The following is a 21,879-nucleotide window of genomic DNA, read 5'->3' on the forward strand; positions in this document are numbered from 1 at the left end:
ACGCCCACGGTCGCTGCTGCCTCTTTGGCCTCATCCGCACCTCCTCTGTCCACCCTGACCGCCCTAGGTTCCTTGCGGCTCCTCCCGCACCCCCGGCATGCTCCTGCCTCAGGGCCTTTGCACGGCCCGCTCTCTCCACGGCTCCCGCCCCCGCTTCTTGGGGGCCTTAGGCTCAGACCTCACCTTTGCCAGGACTCTCCGTGGCCCCTGCCCTGGTTCGCCTCGCTCCCCGCGGACATCAGTATCTGACAGGGCACACATTGCTGTCCCCGGCTTCTCTTGTTTACCATGGAGCGCCACCTGCCCAAGGGCAGGGACTCAACCTATGCGCTCCTGCCGCGGCCCCAGCACCCAGACTGCCATCCAGAGCAGGCCCGGTGCTCAGTAACAGTGAATGGCTGAGAGCAGGCCTGGCTGGAGTGGGCGGGGGGCTGAAGAAATGACCCCCGAGCTGACACAGGACGAGGAGGGCCAGGCTGGGCGCAGAGGACGAAAGGGCAGGCCGGGCGGAGAGGACAGCATGGGAGAAGGGAGCCGGGGAGCCCCAAGCTGGGAGGGAAGCCGGTGGTCCAGCTGCACGGCCGTCCGCCTCCCGTGGTACAGGGACTTGGCATTGCAGAGGCTCCCTGAGGACACCACGTGGAGGACAGACCCGGGCAGATACAGGGAGGAGGAGGAGAACGCGGCTCAGCCAGGGGCAACTGCGGAGGGAAGCCAGGAAGCAGAGATGCTGGAGAACCACTTGCCTCCCTCCAGGGGCAGCCCCCACGGACTGAGCCTGCGTCCACACCACCTGCTGGGCTGTGTGGCCCCGGCCAGCCCTGCAAAGAGGCAGGGCCAGAGCGCCCAGGGTACAGGTCCTGCCTGCGTCTGTCCAGACCCTCCTCTGTCTTGACCCAGAGACCTGGGCTCTTTCAGGGATGGCTCCGAGGAGGATGGACTTCAAGGACGTGTGGTACCCGGGCACAAGGACGGTGCAACACTCAGACCAGAGACGTGCGTCCTCACAAAACCTGTCCACGCGCATTCACAGCAGCACTGCTCCAGCAGCCAGAAGGTAAAGCAACCCAAACGGCCAGCATCGGACGAACAGATAAACAAGATGTGGTCTGGACGGCAGGGAAGTATTACACAGCCCTAAAAGGGGACGGAGTGGAGACCTCCCTGGTGGTCCAGAGGCTGAGACTCTGAGCTCCCAAGGCAGGGGGCCTGGGTTCGATCCCTGGTCAGGGAACTAGATTTCACATGCTGCAACTAAAAGGATCCCGCACGCCACAGTGAAGATCGAAGTTCCGCGTGCCGCCCCTAACACCCGGCGCGGCCAAAAGAACTTAAGAACGGCTTTTCTAAAGGGGTGACATGCCGACACCAGCTACCACATGGATGGGCCTTGACAACGTGACGCTCGGTGACAGAACCCAAGCCCCCAAGGGCACAGACTGCAACGATTCCATCTGCACAGAAGGTCCGAAATAGGGGAATCCATAGAGACAGGAAGCAGACTGCTGGCTGCCTGGGGCTGGGGGACAGGGAGCCACCACGGACAGGCGCGGGGGTTCCTTTCGAGGCAGTAGAGAGTTCTAGAATGGACTGTGATGATGGCTGTGTGGCTCCAGGAAGCCCTCTGTGCACACTTCGTGCCAGGCCGCTCTGAACCACTCCAACCCTCGGGGCTTTGGCACCTGCGCTCCCCACGGCCTGCAGCACCCTTCCTCGGTTCCTCCTCTGTCCTGTTCAGGAGGCATCCAGAGGGGGCCGAGGTGTTCAGCAAGCATTTGCAGAGTGAATGGATGCATGCGTGAGTGAATGAAGGCACCCTGGCTCGGGAGCCCGGATGGCCTTTTCCTTCATGGTGGGGTCTAACAGGCCCCCAACTTGGTCCACAGAAGACCAAGCTGAAGCCCCAGCGAGCGGCTCTGGGACCGAAGACAGAGGAGCGGACTCCCCAGAGTACTGAGACAGCACCCAGGTCCTGTCTGGGACCTGGTACCCTCTGTGCCCTTGGCCACCCCCAGATGAAGGGCCTGGACCCCTGCAAGGTCCTGCCCGGGTGGCCAGGCACGGCTGAAGGCCTGTGAGTGTCCCCGTCCCACAGCGGAAGCGCCCTCTGCGTCAGCATCCAGGCGAGGGTGGGCCCAGCTGCAGCCGCTGCTGCCCGGCAGCCGGTCCAGGAGCCATGGCGCGGGGACGCCTCCCCTGAGATCGCCTCTCTCCTGTCCCTGCTGGAGGCAGGTTTTTTCCAGGCTGACAAGAGGGAAAAACACCCCGGGTTATCTCTGTCCTGGGGCAGTTTCCAGCAGCAGTGGGGGGGCTCTCCCCCTGCCAGGGGCCGGGCGCAGTGTGGGGAGAGCCGGCTCCTTACTGCTCTGTGGCTCCGGGTGACCAGGCATGACTGAAGCCCCCTGAACGCCCCCGCCCCAGAGCAGAAGCTCCCTTTGTGCTGGTGTCCAGGAGGGCTGTCGGCGCAGGTGGGCGGCCCCGTGTGCTTGCTGGAGCTCAGGAGGACCAGGAGGTCCACTGAAACCGTGTCACACCAAGGCCCTGGTACTCTTACGGCAGAGAGGAGAGGCATCAGTGTCCTGACTTGGAGCCCAGCTCTGCCGCATCCTGGCCGGGTGATCGGGGGACATTTAAAATCCCTTGGGGGCCTGGTTCAATGAGAAGGAACAACAGCAGAGACCACAGCTGGGGCAGGGCCCCGAGGGGCTCGACGCAGCGGGGAGCTGGAGGAGGGGACCTCCGCACGTTTGCAGGACTATTTATTCCCTGCAGAGGATGCCAACCAGCCCGGGGATGCAGGCAGTGATGTGGGGTTCTTCCTGGTTGGCCTGAGGGCAACTCCCAACTAAGAGTCTGTGGGGATGGAGTAAACGTCCAGGAGGGAGTGAGCGCCCTGTCACCAGAGGTATTCAAGCCAGACTGAGATTGTGCAGTCCAAGAGAGGAGCTCTCTGCCACATGTGCCTCTGAACTGGGGCTAGTCTGACGAGATGTGCTCTGGGTGTAAAGTGATGGCCAGATTTCAAAGGCCCGTTATGGGAGGGAGGCAGGAAGGAGAGATGAGTCAGCCCTCCCCGCGTTTTCATACTGTATGCGTGCTCAGCCACTTCAGTCGTGCCTGACTCTGTGTGACCCTCTGGACTGTAGCCCGCCAGGCTCCTCCGTCCGTGGCATTCTCCAGGCCAGGATGCTGGAGTGGGTTGCCATTCCCTCCTCCAGGGCATCTTCCCGACCCAGGGATGGAACCCGCGTCGTCTCCTATGTGTCCAGCATTCACTGGCAGGCGAGTTCTTTACTCCTAACGCCACCTGGGAAGCCCACTTTCATATTGATTGCATGTTAAATAAATGACAGTATTTTGCACATATTAAAAATATTATTCACTTTAATGTCACCTCCTCTCACCTTTTTGATGGCGCTACTAGAAAATTGAAATTATGTATGTGGTTCATATTAGTTTCTCTTGGACAGCACTGGTCAGAATCCCTGAGCGGTACCTTCACACACCCCTCAGGTGATGTGTGTGGGAATGAAAATCTGAGACGCCCTGCAGGCGCCTTGACCCAGGGTCTGGGGGACTCGGCTGTGGGGGTCTGAGAACGAACAGCCTGAAGTCCAGCCGTGTTCTGTGGAACATTAAATAATCGATCCCTCGGCCCCCGAGTCACACGCTTGGTCTGTACTGTCCTTTCTGCCAGCTGGCTCTCACCAAGAACAAACACAAACTTTCAAGGGAAAGAGGTAGCTAAGCAGGGACTGGGCTCTCCTCGAAATGAACCACGTTCCAAATCCACCGTTCACTGGCATCCTGTAACTTAGTGAAAAACTCAGTCACGTCCGACTCTTTGTGACCCCATGGAGTATACAGTCCATGCAATTCTCCAGGTCAGGATACTGGAGTGGGTACCCTTTCCCTTCTCCAGGGGATCTTCCCAACCCGGGGATCGAACTCAGGTCTCCTGCATTGCAGGTGGATTCTTTACCAACCGGACCACAAGGGAAGCCCAAGAATACTGGAGTGGGTAGCCTATTCCTTCTCCAGCAGATCTTCCCGACCCAGGAATCAAGCCAGGGTCTCCTGCATTGCAGGTGGCCTCTCTACCACCTGAGCTATCAAGGAAGCCCTGTAACTCGGTAAAGCCTGGGAAATAATCTCAGAAAACAACTGAAAAATGGATCTGCGTGTTTCAAAAATAAATAAATAAAACACGTAACCAACTCTCCCTAAATTCCTCCTCCTTTTTCTCTCTGAAAACTTGGCCCCGAGGTATTCAACGGCACTAAATATAGAACTGGTGAGCAAGTGAATCACTCGAGGTGCCGGGGCCCAGGGCTGTTTCATGGTGGAGCTGTAAACCACGGAGAGCTGGGCGCTGGGATCAAAATGCCGACAGGCCTCCCGACGGTGAACAGGCCGGGGGAGGAGCAGGGCTGGGACCTGCCAGGGGAGTGGGCAGGGCGGGGCCTCTCTACACGCAAAGCAGCCCAGGCTCAGAGTCTGCCCTGGGTTTTCCGCGACATAAGCCGTGCCACACACACTCCTTTCAGGGTCCAGGAGGTGATCTGCCCATCGCCCCCACCCCAGACCCCAAACACACCGTCTGGGACCTCACCTCCTGTCCCCCTCAGTCAGTGAGCAACACTGGCCTCTTGGCCTCAAGCTCTTACACTTGCTGTTCCCTCTGTCTGGGATGCTGTTCCCCACGCAGCTCGCTTCCTGACCTCCCTTTCAGCAGAGGCCTCCCCTGACTTCCTAATAGAAAATGCTGCCCCCACCTCCGGTCATCTCTGCCTGCTCTCCCTGCTCTCCCTTCTCATCACACCACTCACTACAGTGACAGTAGAGTCTATATATATGTGATTGTTTGCTTATCCCCTGCTTTCCCTCTGGAATGTCAGCTCCATAAAGGCAAGTACCATTTAATCCCAGAGCTTAACACAGTACCAGACACAGAAATAGGTGCTTGATAAACATTTGTTGAAAGAGTGAATGCATGGATTTCCATCCCTTTCTTTCAGCTGGCCTCGTGATCTCACTGGGATAACGTCCAACTTGCCAGCAGTGAGCTCAGCTTTTCATGCATCCATTCAACACAGCCTCCTTCCAAATATCTATCCATCCATCCATCCAACTGTCTATCCATATAACTGTTCATCCAAACATCCTTCCAAATACTTCCTATCTATCTTTCCTTCCCTCATGGCTCAGTGGTAAAGAACCCACCTGCAGTGCAGGAGACCCCGGTTCGATCCCTGGGTCAGGAAGATTCCCCTGGAGAAGGAAATGGCAACCCACTGCGGTATTCTTGCCTGGAGAATCAGGTGGACAGAGGGGCCTGGTGGGCTACACGGGGTGGCAGAGTCAGACATGACTGAGTAACAGTGACAACATCCTACACTTCCAAACATCTATCCATCCATCCACATATCCATTCACCTAACCATTTTCTAATATCTATCCGTCTAATCATAAATATAGAACTGGGGAACAAGTGAACCACTCTGGGGTGCCGTGGTTATTATTCATCCATGTCTATATCCATGCCGTGCCCATATTATTCATCCATCCAACCAACCATTCAGCCATCCACCTAACCATCTCTTAATATCTGTCCGTCTAATCACACACCTGTCCACCCATATAACCATTCATCTGACCATCCTTTCAAATACAACCTATCGTCTATTTATCCACCCAACTATCCACATATAGAATTGATGCTTTTGAACTTCTTTGTTGGAGTAGACTCTTGAGAGTCCCTTGGACTGCAAGGAGATCCAAACAGTCCATCCTAAAGGAGGTCAGTCCTGAATATTCATTGGAAGGACTGATGCTGAAGCTGAAACTCAAATACTTTGACCACCTGATGCAAAGAACTGACTCACTGGAAAAGACCCTGATGGTGGGAAAGACTGAAGGTGGGAGGAGAAGGGGACGACAGAGGATGAAATGGTTGGATGGCATCACTGACTGGATGGACGTGAGTTTGAGTTGGTAAGCTTGAGTGTGAGCTCTGGGAGTTGGTGATGGACAGGGAGGCCTGGCGTGCTGCAGTCCATCGGGTCGCAGAGAGTCAGACACAACTGAGCGACTGACCTGAACTGATCCACATAATCCACCTGCCCAATGGCTCAGTCTCCCGCCCCCCCGACCAAACCAGCTCCCAGGCGCTGGGGCCTCCCACTGCCAGGCCCCACCGTCTCCCACCCTCCTCCACCGAGTTCAGCTCACGCTGCCGTGATCCCACGCGGTAATTCATTCTCCCTCTGCTGTTAGAACACCGGCAGCTCGGAAGCACAGGCTGTGCCTTCCCTCTGCTCAAGAGGGCTGGCATGTAGGAGACGCCAGTGAACGCTCGCTGAATGAGCAGATTTTTCTTTTCCCCGTATTTGTTTTGCATTTCCTACTCGACTGTGAGCTCCCTGATGGCCAAGACCATTTTCTAGTCATCTGCTGCTAAAATCTCGCACCGGACTCAAAGAAGGTGTGTTATCCATACCGAGTGAATGAGTCAGGGAATGTACAAGAGAGGAGGACTATGGCAAGAGTAAAGATTCTGGAGCCATACTGCCTGGAGGCAGATCCTGGCTCTCTGTTTATTTTTTTTTTTAAGCGGTATGACCTTGGGTGAGTTAATGAACCTCTCTGTGTCTCAGTGCCCTCATTTGTAAAAGGGAGATCACAGTACTTCCTTCCTAAGTCAGACGGAGAGAGACAAAGACCGCATGAGATCGCCTATACGTGTGATCTAAAGTAGGACACACGTGAGCAGGTCCACGGCACGGAGGCGGACTCGCAGACAGGGAACGGCCGTGGCTGCCAAGGGTCGGAGGAGGGAAGGATCGGGGGTTTGGAATTAACAGACATAGATTGTCATATACAGGATGGAGAGACAAAAAAGGCCCTACTGTGCAACCCAGGGAACTATGTCAATGACCTGTGATAAACCACAGTGGAAAAGAATACGGAAAAGACTGTGTATATGCAAGCTAATGACTCTGCTCTGCAGCAGAAATTAACACAACATTGTAAATCAACTACAGTAGTTTTAAAACCAGTGCTTCACTAGGCTCTTAGGAGATTCTTATGACTTAATATACATCGAGTACTCAGAGCAGAGCCTGGAGTAAGACAAGGGTGGGCTTCCCAGGTGGCGTTAGTGGTAAAGAACCCACCTGCCAATGCAGAGATGCAGGAGACGAGGGTTTGATCCCTGGGCTGGGAAGATCCCCTGGAGGAGGGCATGGCAGTCCGCTCCAGGATTCTTGCCCAGAGACTCCCATGGACAGAGGAGCCTGGCGGGCAACAGTTCATAGGGTCGCAAAGAGGCGGACACGCCTGAAGTGACTTAGCAGACACAAGCACTCACACAGGCGGAACAGAGTGAGCAAAGGGAAGGAGACGAGGTCAGAGGGTCCCCGGGGTCCGGGTCGCGAACAGCCTCCCTGGCGATTGTGAAGACTTCAGCTTCTGCTCTGAGTGAGTTGGGGGCTAATGTAAGGTTGGGAGTGGAGAGTGGATAAGGTAACTTGCCTGTGAAGGGCTTCCCTCATGGTCCAGTGGTTTAAGAGTGCGCCTCGCAACGCCAAGAGCACTGGTTCGATCCCTAGTCTGAGAAGACTGCACACGCCACGGAGCAACCGAACCCGTGCGCCACAACTGCTGAGCGCTTCCCCCGGAGCCCGCGAGCCCCGGGACGGGGGCCCACGTGCGCCTGGAGCCCATGCCCTGCGGCAAGAGAAGCCACGGCAGTGAGAAGCCTGCGCACCCCAACTGGAGAGCGGCCCCCGCTGGCTGCAACTAGAGGAAGGCCACGCACAGCAACGGAGACCCAGCACAGTCCGAAATAAATCAATAAACACTAAAACAACACCACCACCTTCCATTTGAAGAGGTTGCCGGGGCATGCTGGCAGCAGGGAGACGCGTTAGGAGGCTGCTATACTACGCCAGGGAGGAGGTGATGGGGTGTGGACAGTGAACGCCATGCACGAAGGCAGAACCCGACGTGCCGGACGTAGGCAGTGACAGGGGTTGGGACCAAGCCCAGGTCTAGGGCCCGGATGGTGGGGAGGACGGGGCTACTCCCCACAAACAGGTGGGCGGATGGAGGCAGGGGCGTGTCTGTGGGAGAAGCAGCCACAGTGAGGGCTGGGGCGGGTGAGCTCCAGGCCAGCAGACCCCTTGGAGCGGGGCAGGGGCAGCTGAGGCTCAAGTCTGGACAGACGTCTGGGCAGGAGACCGGATTCCACAGACATCTCTGCAGCTCCTGGACTGTGGTGGTGCCTGGGTACCTCTGGGCAGGCTGGGAAGGGCCGGGACAGAGCTCTCTCCTGGGGGCGCTGCTCTGACACCCCCGAGACCCAGGGCGACCTCACCTATCACAGAGCAGGGAGGGCCCATGCAGCGGGCTCTGCCCCTAGCGACCCCCTCTCCTCTGTCCAGTGAAGTGACCAATCTCCTCGAGCTCCCGCACACCTCCTCCCCAGGCCCCCAGCGGGCCACGCAAATGGTCCAGGGAAACACGGAGCTTCAGAGCTAGAAAGAGCCTAAGGAATTTCGAATATAGGAATTACAACCCAACTGGGGCTTTAAAATGACCACGGCAGCTACCACCACTGACCACGGGAAAAACCATGTTCGTGACAGCAGCCGCTGTCCTCCAAGCGCCCGTCACAGGAGAGCACGGGCCTCACCTTCACTCCGCACGAGGGCTCCGGGGTGCAGGTTATCACTGCCTCTCTCCCAGGGAGGAAACCAAGGCTGAGGCGGGCAGACCACCCAAGGTCACATGGCGAACCGCAAAGTCAGGATTCTTCTGACCTCTTTCCTCAGCCTGTGATTCCCACCTCCCAGTGCAGAACAGAAGCCCAGCGTCCCCTCTTGGGTCAAGAGCTCAGTGTGGCGAGGAGACTTTGACATGCCCCCGACCCTGGACTCGACGCCCTGCAGAACCACCCAGCCCGCAGGCCAGAGCCTCAAGTAGGTCGCCTGCAAAATGGGCACAGTTACCCCTGCTCACTTGGAGGAAAACCGTGAGGCTTGACCAAGGAAACGTGTTAGAAAATGAGGTCGCTCCGTCGTGCCCGACTCTGTGCGACCCCATAGACTGCAGCCCGCCAGGCTCCTCTGTCCATGGGATTCTCTAGGCAAGAATACTGGAGTGGGTTGCCATGCCCTTCTTCCAGGGGATTTCCCCAACCCAAGGACCAAACTGGGGTCTCTGGCACTGCAGGGGGATTCTTTACTGCCTGAGCCACTAGGCGGCTTTGCAAATTATAAAGTGTCTTACAATGTTAGAATCATTATTATTTCAAAATACTACCAATCCTTCAAGGCCTAAAATACACACACACAAAGAGACACACACAGACACAGAGACACACACACAGACGCACAGACACACACACAGACACAGAGACACACACACACAGAGACACACACACAGACACACATACAGATACAGACACACACAGACACACACACACAGACACACACAGAGACACACACACACACAGACACACACACACAGATACACACAGACATACACACACAGACACACACAGACACACACATATAGACACACAGACACGAGATGCAGAGAGGCCGGGCAGAGCGTGGGCTGGGAGGCAGGTGGCTGAGAGACGAGCTTGCTGCCATGTTTTCTGCCTGGGCGACCTCAGTCCACCCCTTAACCACCTGTGCCTCCACTCTCCCCATCTGTAAAATGGGAGCAACAGCACCTTCCCCGGGGTCCAGGGGCTCATTTATGGAGACCAGTGGCACTAGGCCAACACACAGTGCGACAGATCTTGCAAGGGGCGCGCTGAGCAGCGGAGGCTGGGCTGGCCCTGTCCACCCCCAGCGGGCCCTGCCTGGACCGCCCCCTCCCCACAAAGTCCCGGGGTGGCCCTGAGGTCAGGTGAGCCCCCGACCTGCAGCACCCCTCGAGCCGGGGCCTTGGCTGCCCGTCTGCAAAACGGAGCTCACGAGGACCACCCTCCGCAAGGTGGTCAGGCTGGTGAAACGGACACCCTTGTGCAGACAGAGCACGGGACTCGTGTCTTGAAGGCGCGTTGCAGGGCAGGGCTTGAAGAAGCCCTTTGTCAGCCCAGGGGTCCTTCTGGGGGACACAACAGCACCTTGATTGCTCCTCAAGGGACACATGAGTGTCAGGATCAGGGTAAGCGACACTGCCGCCCGGGTGCCAAGTCCTCCACCGCCCCCCCACTCCGCTCCCCCTCCCCGGCCTGGGCAGATTTGATAACACCCAGAGTCCCACTCTCCCCACAGGGCACAAAGGTGGCAATTGTCCCCGGTGGGCGCCTTTTGACTTGGTCTCGCCGCGCTGAAATCGAGCCCCTTCTGCTGCGCCCCACCTGGGAGGCCTCACAGGGCCTCGCCAGACCGCCCCCTCCCACTTTGGCCGGTTTCAAATGTGTGTCCCCCCAACCCCACCCCTGGAGGGCCTGCAGCCACGCTGGGGACAACTTCCAAGGGAACCGCCACCCACGGCCCCTCTGCGAGGCCCTCTCCTCGGCTGGCCGGGGCCCAGAGAGGCGGCAGGATTGCGCCCCTCACTGCCAGACCTTTCTGGGTCCCCCGAGAAGTGACACGGAGGTGTGAGCCCAGTGCCCGCCGCCCCAAATCCCAACCTGTCCACCAGGCCTTCCTGCCCGAGTCACAAGCCACGTGGCCACCTAGCCTGGGAAACGCAGACTGATGGGCATGCTTCGTCTTACTCATTAGCAATGAATTCAAACTTCAGCGGCCACATGGGGCCCGCGGCGGCCACGCAGGACAGCAGCGCTAGGACACTTTCAATGCCTTTGCTCTTCCAACCCTTATAATATGAAGCGATTGTCGTCACCGTTCTGCAGAGGGAGACGCTGTGGCACAGAGAGGCGTGTTAAAACACCCAAGGTCACACAGCCTGGAAACAGGAAAGCTGAGTACCATCTCCAGAGCCCACTTCCCACAGCAGGCCAAGCCAGCCTCAGCCCAGCCCCTCTGCTCCACAGCTGTGCACAGGAAGGCAGAGGACAGGCCCTTGCAACCCACGAGCCCCCCAGGACCCCTTCTGGACAGTGGGCATTGCACTGAGGTCGCCCCATCTCGCTGAGCACACCCACTGGGCACCAGCCTCCAGGGTGGGCTCCTGGAGGTGCTGAGGTGGTTCTCACGCCAGCTCAGAGGGACGAGAGGAGTCGGCAGAGGGACAGGATAAGGGTCCCCGGCCGGCTTCCCTAGGCTAAGCCAGCCCAGAGGTCCCATGATGGCAGGAGTTGTGCCAAGTCCCAGCACGGGCCTGGGTACCCCTGGAACCTCCTTGTCCAGCTCCTGCACCCCCAGGATGGTCCAGACCCCTCTCCTGCTGGTGACAGACAATGGGCGCAACTTCCTCTCCACATGGCCCTGCTCCCTCCTGACCCAGGAGAGTCCTCTCCCAGGACGAAGGCAGGGCTGCCCCAGCGCTGCAGCGGCCAGGACAGGAGAGGACAGGGGGTGCCCAAATAACCTACGATCCCCAAACCTCAGACACTGGGGCCTTCTGGGGGGCGGGGGACCCCAGAGCATCCGAGGTGCCCCAAACAGGGGACTGGAGAATCTCAGGACAAGGTCTTGGAACCACGGGACGGAAGAACTGGGGAGAAACGTGTCTAGGTCCAAGAGGTCCTGGGGCAGGAGAAGCTGTCAGAGGTTAAGAGCCGGATCCAGAGCCAAGGCAGCGCCTGCCTGCTGTGTGGCCTGGGTTGTGTCTTGACCTCTCTGGGCCCGTTTCCCCATTTGTAAGATGGAGATGACAATGGAGAATGAGACCCTCACAGGACCCGTGGGGATGATGTTGGTGAGAACACGGAACCGGCCCCCACCTTCTCCCAGCAACCAGGCACCTGCCCTCTGGCTCATCCCATCATCAGAGCTGCAACCGGCAGCCTCTTCCCAGCCTCCTCTGCCCTGTGGTCCTGCCTCCTGGCCTCCCTACGCCCCCACCCCAGGCCCCTCACTGACCGGGGGACAGTGACAGCCTCCCAGAGGTCACCCGCCTCAGGCTGAGGTCCTAAGCTCCTCCCAATACCTCTGGGCCTGCCTGTGCCCACCCAGACTGGGCTGGGAGGGGGTCTCAGCACCCCAGGGCTAAGCGGGGTGCTGAGGACCAGGCCCCGCGGAGCTGGGGGCCTGGAGACGTCTCCCTCCTCTGGGGAAGGGCTGGGGCTGCCCCCGCCCCGCACCACCTCCCTGCCCCTCCCACTGCTATCGCCGCAGCAGCAGCACCCACTGGATCTGGCTGTGCCCTGCCCCCGCTGTGTCACCACAGAGAACTGGAAAAAAGCCCTCAGGCCTTCCGGGCATCCACCCCCGGGCCCCCTCCGAGCTCCGCTCCAGCCCCTCCTCGCAGCTTCCGCTCTGGACCTGCCCGACTCCTTCCTCTGGGCCTGTACATCCCAGCCTGGCCATCCCAGAAGGCTGTCCTCGAGGACCTCTCAGCCCATGGCAGCACCCTGTCTAGCCCACCCCCTACTTTGGCTGGTCACAGGGTGGGGAGGGGTTGACACAGCAAGTGGGGGCTGAGCTGGGAGCTGGGCCTGGGCGCAGGGTCTCTGTGATGGGAACCGTCTCCCATCTATTAAATGGGCACAGTTCTCAGCACCGTCTGGAGACCAGGGCAGTAGAGGCTGGGGACCAGAGTAGGGGCTTCGGTTTTTGAGTTTTACTTTGTAACAGATACGTTAGAAAGATATTTAAAGCTATGTGTGTATGTTAAGTCACTCAGTCGTGTCCGACTCTCTGCGACCCCATGGACTGTAGCCTGCCAGGCTCCTCTGTCCATGGGATTCCCCAGGCTAGAAACCTGGAGAGGGTAGTCATTCCCTTCTCCAGGGGGTCTTCCCGACCCAGGGATCGAACCCGGGTCTCCTGCGCTGCAAGGCAGATTCTTCACCATCTGAGTCCCCCAGGGAAGGCCCCTCAAAAGGCAGATTCAAATGTAAAACTACAAAGCTTTTAGAGAAAAAAAAAAAACACGGTAAAATTTTCGGGACCGAGGGCTCAGCAGAGAGTTCTCCGCAGAAAAGCACTATTCGTAGATGGGAGAACTGATAAATTAGACCTTATTAAAAACTCCTGCTCTGCAAAAGCATCTACGAAAAGGAGGAAAGGACAAGCATAAACCACAGCAGGGGGCACCGCAAACCGTGTGTCTGACAGAAGATTAGCATCCAGAACATACAAGCAATTCTCAAAACTCAGCAGCAAAAAACCTAATCGAATCAGAAAATGGGCATAAGGCACGAAGAGACATTCCCTGGGAGAGGATGTTCATTTGGCAAATACACACGTGGAAAGATGGTCCATGTCACTAGCGACGAGGGAAACGGTCGTTAAAACCACAGTGAGGAACTGCACACACCTCTCAAACGGCAAAACCGAACGCCAGTGATAACCCCCAGTGCCGGAGAAGATGCAGTGAAACAGGCTCCCTGGCACAGTGCTGGCGGCCACCTAGGACCACACAGCCGCTCTGCGAGAGTAGCCCTTACTCACAAAGCTCAACACTCCGCTACGGCACTGACCCCCAGAGGCCTGTAGCCGTGTGTTCTCACCAACGCCTGTCCACCAGTGTTCACAGCGGCCTTGTGTGCCACAGCCCCTGCCCAGAAACTACCAGACAGCCTTTAATGGGGGAAGGGTTCCAGACCGTGAAACCACACTCCATCATAGGAACAAACTCTCCATCCACACAACAAGTTGAATGAATCATGAGGTGATTATGCTGAGCGAAAAAAAAACAATCCCAACTGGTTACCTACTGTGCAACTCCATTTCTATAACAACCTTGAAATGATAGAATGTGGAAATGGACAAGAGATTAGTGGCTGCCAGGGGCTGGGAAGGCCATAAAGAAGGCTGAGCACCGAAGAATTGATGCTTTCGAACTGTGGTGCTGGAGAAGACTCTTGAGAGTCCCTTGGACTGCAAGGAGATCCAACCAGTCCATTCTGAAGGAGATCAGTCCTGGGTGTTCATTGGAAAGACTGATGCTAAAGCTGAAGCTCTAATACTTTGGCCACCTCATGCGAAGAGCTGACTCACTGGAAAAGACCCTGATGCTGGGAAAGATTGAAGGCGGGAGGAGAAGAGGAAGACAGAAGATGAGATGGTTGGATGGCGTCACAGACTCCACGGACGTGAGCTTGAGCAAACTCTGGAAGACAGTGGAGGACGGGGAGGCTGGCGTGCTGCAGACCACTCTTTGTCTGTGGCAAAGACAGGGACATGACTGAACAGCAAGGGCTGAGGAGGGCACAGGCAGGGCGGGAAGCAGCTCCGGCTGCCGGAGGGAAGCCCAGGAATCCTCGCCTTGCAACGTTCCGTGTCCTGATTGTGCCGACCCACACCTGGCTGGGAAGCCGTGTTAACCTTACGAGCTGCCGGGGAACACCGAGCAAAGGGCACGCGGGAGCCTTCTGAATTCTTACAACCGCACGTGGGTTGACGTCTCAACATAAACACTTTAATGTAAAAATGCAAGAAATCCATTGAAGTTTTACTGTGAGATACGCAATGAATACATGTTTGCTCTAAGTATGCCCCACACAACATTGGAGACACATTTGTACTAAAAAACCCTTCATTATCTCGAATTGGACTGGGAAGCCTGTTCTTTATCTGGGGAATCCCCCCGGGTGAGAGGAGACGCCTGGCACATCACTCCTCAGTCCACAAATACTGCCTGAGCACTTACTGTGTGCCAGGCCCCGTTCTAGGCACGGAGGAGACAGCTGCAAACTCAGGCCGCCCCAGCCATTGCGGTGCTGATGTTGTAGTGGGAGGAGACAGGGGACAGAGACACTAAGTGTGTGCTTAGCCACTCAGTCGTGTCCAACTCTTTGCACACCTCTGGACCATAGCCCGCCAGGCTCCTCTGTCCAGAGGATTTTTCAGGCAAGAATACTGGCGTGGGTTGCCATTTCCTCCTCCGGGGGATCTTCCTGACCCAGGGGATCGAACCCACGTCTCCTGTGTCTCCTGCACTGCAGGCAGATTCTTTACCCGCTGAGCCATTCAGGGAAGCCGCGAGCAGAGACATAAAGAGCTGTGTGAATTAGATGACTTCACAAGAAAATAAAGCAGGACACTGAACAGAGCAGAGGTAGCCAGACAGGTGGAAAGTCCGGGAGGGGTTCCCTGGGAAGGGGACCTCTGAGCAGAGCCCAGCAGGGATTAGCTATGCAGACTTTTGAGGGAAGGGCATTCCAGACCGGGGAAACAGCACGTGCAAAGGCCCTGCGGCAGGAACACAAGCTTGGTGGACTCCCGGAGCATACGGCTGGGGACACGGCTGGTGTCCAGTCGGTCCCAAGCACCTTGTACTCCTCCCATCCCCTCATGTCAGAACTAGAAGACCCTTCTGACACTCAAGGTCCCGCCACGGAGGACATGGAAGGCCTGGAGGGTCGGGGTTTGCCCACAGCCACCCTTGTTCCACCTCCCTCAAGTTCCAGCTGGAAGCTGTCATATCTGGAAACGGAAGAACCCACACGGGCACCAGACCCGGAGCCGGGAAGGACACGGAGGCCCTCGGAGGCCTCCCCAGAGCCCAGCCTGAGTGGCCAGCCAGCTCCGGGGCAGGCGGGACCTGGCTGGGCTCGGGCCCTCAGCGTGCCACCTGACCACTCCATCCGATCAAATATGCAAGTGGCCCTCAGGACAGCAGAGGGGAGCATAGCTGAGCAGCCTTATCTGGGCCCCGCCCCAGCCACCCGAGGCCAGCGCCCTGCCGTCCCCTGACTCCCGGGCCTCAGGGCAGGGTGGGAAGCCCGCTCCTGGGAGCACCCAGACCAGACGGGGCAGGGCAGGAAGGGACAAGACCGGCACCCTCGGCGGGCAGGGGCTGGGCAGGGACTGGGAGGTGACTCCCGTTCGGGTGGAATTCCATCTCCCTGAGCTCACCTCCCTTGGAGCAAGCAGCACATTCCAGCGGGGCCAGCCCCATCCTGGCTGGGCCCCCATCCCCAGGGCTGCCTTCTCGGGGCTCAGGCACCACCTGCCCAGGAAGGGCCCCCAGAGCTCCCCTGCACGCGTGGCGCTTAGTGTCCCGGGAGGCCTCGAACGCACACCTGGCCCGGTCCAGGAGTGTCACGGAGGCGCAGAGACTGACCCCCAGGCCCCCAGCAGAAAGCTGGCTCCAAGCGCAGCCATCAGGGACCATCCACAAGGCCAACCTCCCCATCTTCTGCGGCCCATACGCTCCGGCCCCAGTGCCCGTTTCCCCAGGGCTGAGCCCGGCTCTGGGCCTTCCCAGTATAATCTTCAGGCTAGCCTGTCCTGCTAAAACCCCAGGGCGTCGGCTCTCACCTCCAGTTGGTGGCTCCCAGAAGTGGCTCCAACCAGAACCTCCCTCCAGGCACTCGTGGTCCCTGGGCTTCCCCACCTGGGCTCGTGGGGCCCCCAACTCCCAAGCCCAAGTGCACCCTCATAACCTTCGCCCCTCATGTCCAGTCTCCCCCCGCCCCAGGGCCTGACTGCAGGGAGGGGGGCTCCCTCTCATCCACCCCAGATGCAACCCGAGCTGGGTTCCCGCCCACCCCAGCCCCTAAACGGCAGTGCCCCCTACCCGCCCATGGGCCCTGCAGGGCTGGGGCACCTGCTGCCACCCCGCCCCCTGCACTCTGCTCCCCACCTGGTCCCAGAGACCTGCCCCCGGCACCCCTCCTGCAAAGCCTCTGCAAGAACCACCAGCCCAAGGGGGACGCTTTCTCCTGGGCCTGCACTTGACCCCAGCGCCCTCTGCAGCCCCGTCACCCACAGGCCCCTCTCCCCACGTATATGTAGTCTGCCCCAAGGGCCCATACTTTTGGAGGACTTCACACCCCTGTAGAGCTTTCCTGGCGGCTGAAATGGTAAAGAATCTGCCTGCAACTCAGAAGACCTGGGTTCAATCCCTGGGTCAGGAAGATCCCCAGAGGAGGGCATGGCAACCCACTCCAGTATTCTTGCCTGGAGAATCCCACGGACAGGAGAGCCTTGGGGGCTACAGTCCAGGGGGTCACACAGAGTCAGACACGCCTGAGTGACCAACACCATGCTTTTCAGCGGCCGTGACTTCTCCCTGAACTCCCTCCCTCCCGCCTGCCTTGTCCACGTGGAGAACTCTTACGTATCCCTCAAAGCCCTGCTCAAGGGTCCCTCCTTTTTGCCCCAGAGGTGTCCGGACTTCTCCAAGAAGAAACTGCTCCCGCCTCTGAGCCCTTGCGAGCCTCCCGAACAACTGTGTCTCTCCTGCACCGTTCAGTCCTGAATTATCGCTTTTGCTCCTCTTCCCGCCTCTCTCAACAGACTCAGCACCTTGAGGGCAAAAGGAGTGGTGAGCTCATCCCCTCACTGCCCCAAAGGTGGGAAAGAGATGACGCAAAGCCACAAAGATCCCAACACCATCCAGAGATTCCAACCCACCGCTTCGGATGCCTCTCTCCCTCCCAAAGACCTTGATTTCAAACCCAAAGTGTGAGAGTGTAAACATTAACATTCTACAGCCCCAACCTCAACAAGTCTGTGATTTCAACCCCAAAATACAGTGACCCTAAAATTCCAAAATATGTGTCCTGGTGCTGAGAAAGACTGAAGGCAGGAGGAGAAGGGGACGACAGAGGATGAGATGGTTGGATGGCATCACCAACTCAATGGACATGAGTTTGAGTGAACTCCGGGAGATGGTGAAGGGCAGGGAAGCCTGGCGGGCTGCAGTCCGTGGGGTCACAGAGGTTTGGACACGACTTGGCGACTGCACAAAGATTACAAAATTCCAGTAGCGACTCTGCTTGGAGCATCACATCTCCAGAGGGTCTGCCGGCTCTGTCTTCTCACCTGACCCCTCGGACTCAACACTGCTGACCACACGACTGCTCGAGACAGCAGGTCATGGGCTGCAGGGGTGCCCACCCCCCACCCAGCACAGCCCCTCGGACACATCTGCAGGTGATAGCCTGGCTCAGCGCCCCCCGGAGCAAACTGGAGACAGGGTGATCTCCCCGTGTTATTCATCATCAGTCAGCTGGGTCGGGGGCGCCCCTGCAGCCCCAGGGCCACCCCTCGTGGGGTCTGCCACTGTCCCGGCCCCCGGGACGCACACTGCATCCCCCTCCCCCCGTTCTCTCGTGCCGGCTGCCAGCAAGCCCAGAGCCCTGTGGTCAGGTTGAGTCTTGTCTCCTCTCAGCAGGGGGAGGGAGCCGGCGATAAACACATCTGCGCCTCCTTCCAAGATGCTCACCAAGACCCCCAGCTCCACCGCACCTGCGGCCCACGGAAGCCTGGGGTGGGCAGAGTCTCTGGCGCGGGGTCCCATGCCTGCAGGCTGCAGGGTCCTGGGGGTCCCCCAACTGCGCCCTCGCCAGGCCCCAGAATAAACGGAGGCTCATCGTGCTGTGTGATAGATGAGGACACTGAGGCCCCCAGAGGGGTGGGCCCCAGGCTGAGCCTCGGCTGCCCGCGGCTAGGCCCTGCTCCTGGCTGCTGGGATCTGGGTCCGGGCACTTGGGGTGCCTCGGTTCTGGCACTGAGATGCCCGGCAGGGAGACCCTCTTCCTGCCATGCTCCGACCGAGTGGCGTGGGCACTGCCCCGGGTAGCTGAAGGCTAATCAGGACCTGCTTCCGGGCCTCTGCTTGCACCCCCAAACCACAAAGTGGCTGCGCTGGTGGTTGATCGTGTGTGCTGGGGAACCCCAGATTCTACCTCTTTGCTCTGGAAAATACAGCGTCTGGCTGAATGGCCATCCAGGAAGCCACCCTCAAGTGTCCTCTCAAACCAGGGTGGAGCTGGGCGATGGTGGAGCGGGGGATGTGGGGGTGCAGGGGACACCCCTGAGCTGGGACAACCATTCCTGCTCAAAAGCGTCAAGTCAGGCCCAACCTGCACTCCGCCAAGATGCCCAGATCCCACTCCGGACCCCAGCCACGGCCCCCGTCTCTGTGATTCCGCCCTCCCTGCTCCAGAACCATCAGGGGCTCCCCAGGGGCCGTCGAGGACCCACCCCGTCAGGCCACATGGACACAGAGCACCTCTGTCCACCAGGCCCTGGGGTGCAGCTGAGAATGTGCCATATGAGGTCTCTGTCCTCATCAAGCCTGGGGTCTGGGAGGGGGAGAGGCCCTGGAACGAGGCACCATCCGGGAAACGGCTAGGAAGGGGCTGAAAGGGGGCACAGCGGAGCTGTGCAGTGAGGGCGGAGCAGCTCCGGGAGGAAACCCACTGCTCTCACCTCCCCAGCCTGCAAGGCGACCACGCACCCTCCCGGCCGCTGTTACCCCCTCAGGGACCCACCGACCAGCCAGACTGGGCCCCTGAGCTGACCCCAAGTCCCCTCCTCTGGGCCTTTGACCATGACATCTCCCCACGAGACCTGGCTTGCCTCCATCTCTCTTCTCCACTGAGCCTAACCTCACTCGCTTCCTGGGGTCCACCTACTCCAGGAAGCCCCCTGAGGTTGATCTCATGATGTCAGACAGCTCCCATCTACTGCCTCACCCCAGAGCCGCTCTGAAGAGCACGCACGGCCGTCTCACCTGCTGGAGCTGGCGGCTCAGGGAACCGTCTCCCGCCTGACGTGCATGGCCCTGCCAGGCGCTCTCTCCTTTTGCCCTCACTGTGGCCGGACCAGGAAGCCACAAGGGAGGAAACATGGGGTGGAGGGAAGCCACTTTGCCTTCTGCTGTCCACCCCCAGGGATGGGAGCTTCAAGGTTAGGAGGGAGCCCGTGACCTGTGACCTCAGCCCTAAGAAGTGCTCCGACCGTAGCAAGTGGGAGGGACAGACTGCCCTGGGCAGGCACTCCCGGCACAGGGCTGGACCGGCAGGGCCTTTAGGCCAACCCTCCACCCCACCATCATCACCAGGTACAGACCAGCCGAGCACCTGCCCGGTGACTCACCATGGCCAGCCAGGACTCACCATGACACAGCGGGAGGGACAGACGGCTGCTGGGGCCTCTTCCTCGTCCACCTGCAGGGAGCCCAGCTCCCCTCTGAGATGGGCGGGCCACCCCCAACATCGGTACCAGACGGCTCCCTCCTACACCACACGTACGCACTGTCTGCGGTCACACCCACCTTGTGCTGAGGGCCAGCCATGTGCCAGGCCCTGGGAAGGGCTCCCCTGCCCTCTCCCTGGACTGAGGACACTCCCGCCAGCCCTGCTTCCTTCCCGGGAGGAAGAGAGCAACAAGAGTCATGGTCAGAACCTGGGGCCACTGCCAGGCCACGCAGCGCAGAGGACGCCAGCCCGCCAGCCAGACTCCAGGCTCCACATTCTGGCTTTGACCCTGAATAGCATGTCAGTCAACCCCTCTGCGCCTCAGTCTCTTCATCTGCAAAATGGGGTGGCAGTGCTACCGTTCACAGGGATGCCATGAGGACGAAGGGAGAAGACTGCTAGCCCCCAGACATGCTCGAGCAAAGCAAGGCGCCCTGGCAACCAAACGGGCCGCACCAGGCCCCCTCGCCAGGACCCCTCGCCAGGACATGTGTTTGAGCCCCTGGAGTAACCTTCTTTCTCTTTTCCCTCTTGCACATTTTTCAAGAGTCACTGGTGACAACCAGTTTTAAAAACAAACAGAAAAAAATGAAGTGCCTGTGCATGAATATCTGGGTCTAAAGCCAGAGGCGGCGGCCACTCTGGGACACCCCAGAACGTCTTCCAAGCTGAGCCCAGACTCTCGGAGGGCGTGAGGAGACAGTGAAGAGGGGGTGGCCCCCTCCATCCTTTTGCTCCAGACCTTGGTTAAGCTGACCAAGGACGTGTTACCAGCCCTGGCATGCACCCCAGGGGGATGAATTCTACTGAACTCACCTCGACTCCCGAGGCCCCCGAGGCCCACAATCGGAGTTTTTACAGCTGATTTTGTCGATCCCAGGACTAGGGTTCATATCCACCCCTCATCCCATCTTGCTGAGTTCCAGTGTTCTAACAGGGACACGATTACTCAGCCTTGTCGGTAACTGACAAGCATCATTCCATGCAGGACCCCCAACCGGCAGTGAATCAACAATGGACTCCAGCCGAACCAGGCTAAGGACAGAGCCCTGTGCCCCATCGCCAGACCGCCAACCCCAGCCGTGGACGAAGAAGCCGTTTCGCGGCACCTGCGCCAGAGCCGCCCGGCTCCCCTCCCTGGCTGCCTACCTTCCGGCCTGCCTCGTTATTGTGTAAGTTCATGAGGGTCCGGGCGTTCTGCTTGATCTCACGGGCATCCACAAAGACCTTGGCGAAGCCGATGCCATAGCGGATGTCGGCAGAGCAGCCACCCCACTTCCAGCCCTCGTCCTGGTGGTACTGGCCCTGCTTCTCCTTGTCGCAGCCGCAGTCGCTCAGGTTGCCCTGGGTGCAGGCCGCCGTGATGGCATGGGCCACGCCCGCGGCGATGATGGCGTAGGTGAAGGCGGCCTCCCGGCTCCCTGCGGGGACAAGAGCGGAAACACTGGGCTCAGGTCCGGGCGTCCGGGGTGAGGAGACAGGCTGAGCTCTGCTGGGGTCCACCAAGACCAACCCAGCACCCGTCCCTGGCCCCCAGAGCCTCCATCATGTGCACCCCCATTCAATCCCCAGTCACTGAACGCCCTGGGGAGTGGATGGGGCAGCAGAGGAGGGGGGCACCTAGCTGCTTGGCCCCTGTGATGTCAGAGGAGGGACCCCCAGCATACCGATTACCACCTACTCTCCACGCTGATGTGGCTGCGTGCACGCGTGCACACACACACACAGAGGCCCTGGCAACCGTCAAGCTGCACTTTGAACACCCGCAGTGTGCAAAGGCTCTGGACCCACAGGCCTGGGCCGCAACCCCAGAACATCAGTCTCTGTTCTGTCACTTTCAGCCGCCACCA

General features: G+C 58.9%; 1 protein-coding gene across 1 annotated transcript in view; it reads right to left on the reverse strand.

Moving 5' to 3' along the window:
• Positions 1 to 21,879, reverse strand: part of WNT7A (Wnt family member 7A) — a 76,466-nt gene that overhangs the window by 33,424 nt on the left and 21,163 nt on the right. The window contains exon 3 of the mRNA XM_040247264.1: positions 21,179 to 21,450. Within this exon, the coding sequence (XP_040103198.1) occupies positions 21,179 to 21,450 (272 nt within the window). The remainder of the gene's footprint in view (positions 1 to 21,178; positions 21,451 to 21,879) is intronic.

The sequence above is a fragment of the Oryx dammah genome, unplaced genomic scaffold, assembly GCF_014754425.2.
Source record: "Oryx dammah isolate SB20612 unplaced genomic scaffold, SCBI_Odam_1.1 HiC_scaffold_9, whole genome shotgun sequence".
Taxonomy (NCBI): Eukaryota; Metazoa; Chordata; class Mammalia; order Artiodactyla; family Bovidae; genus Oryx; species Oryx dammah.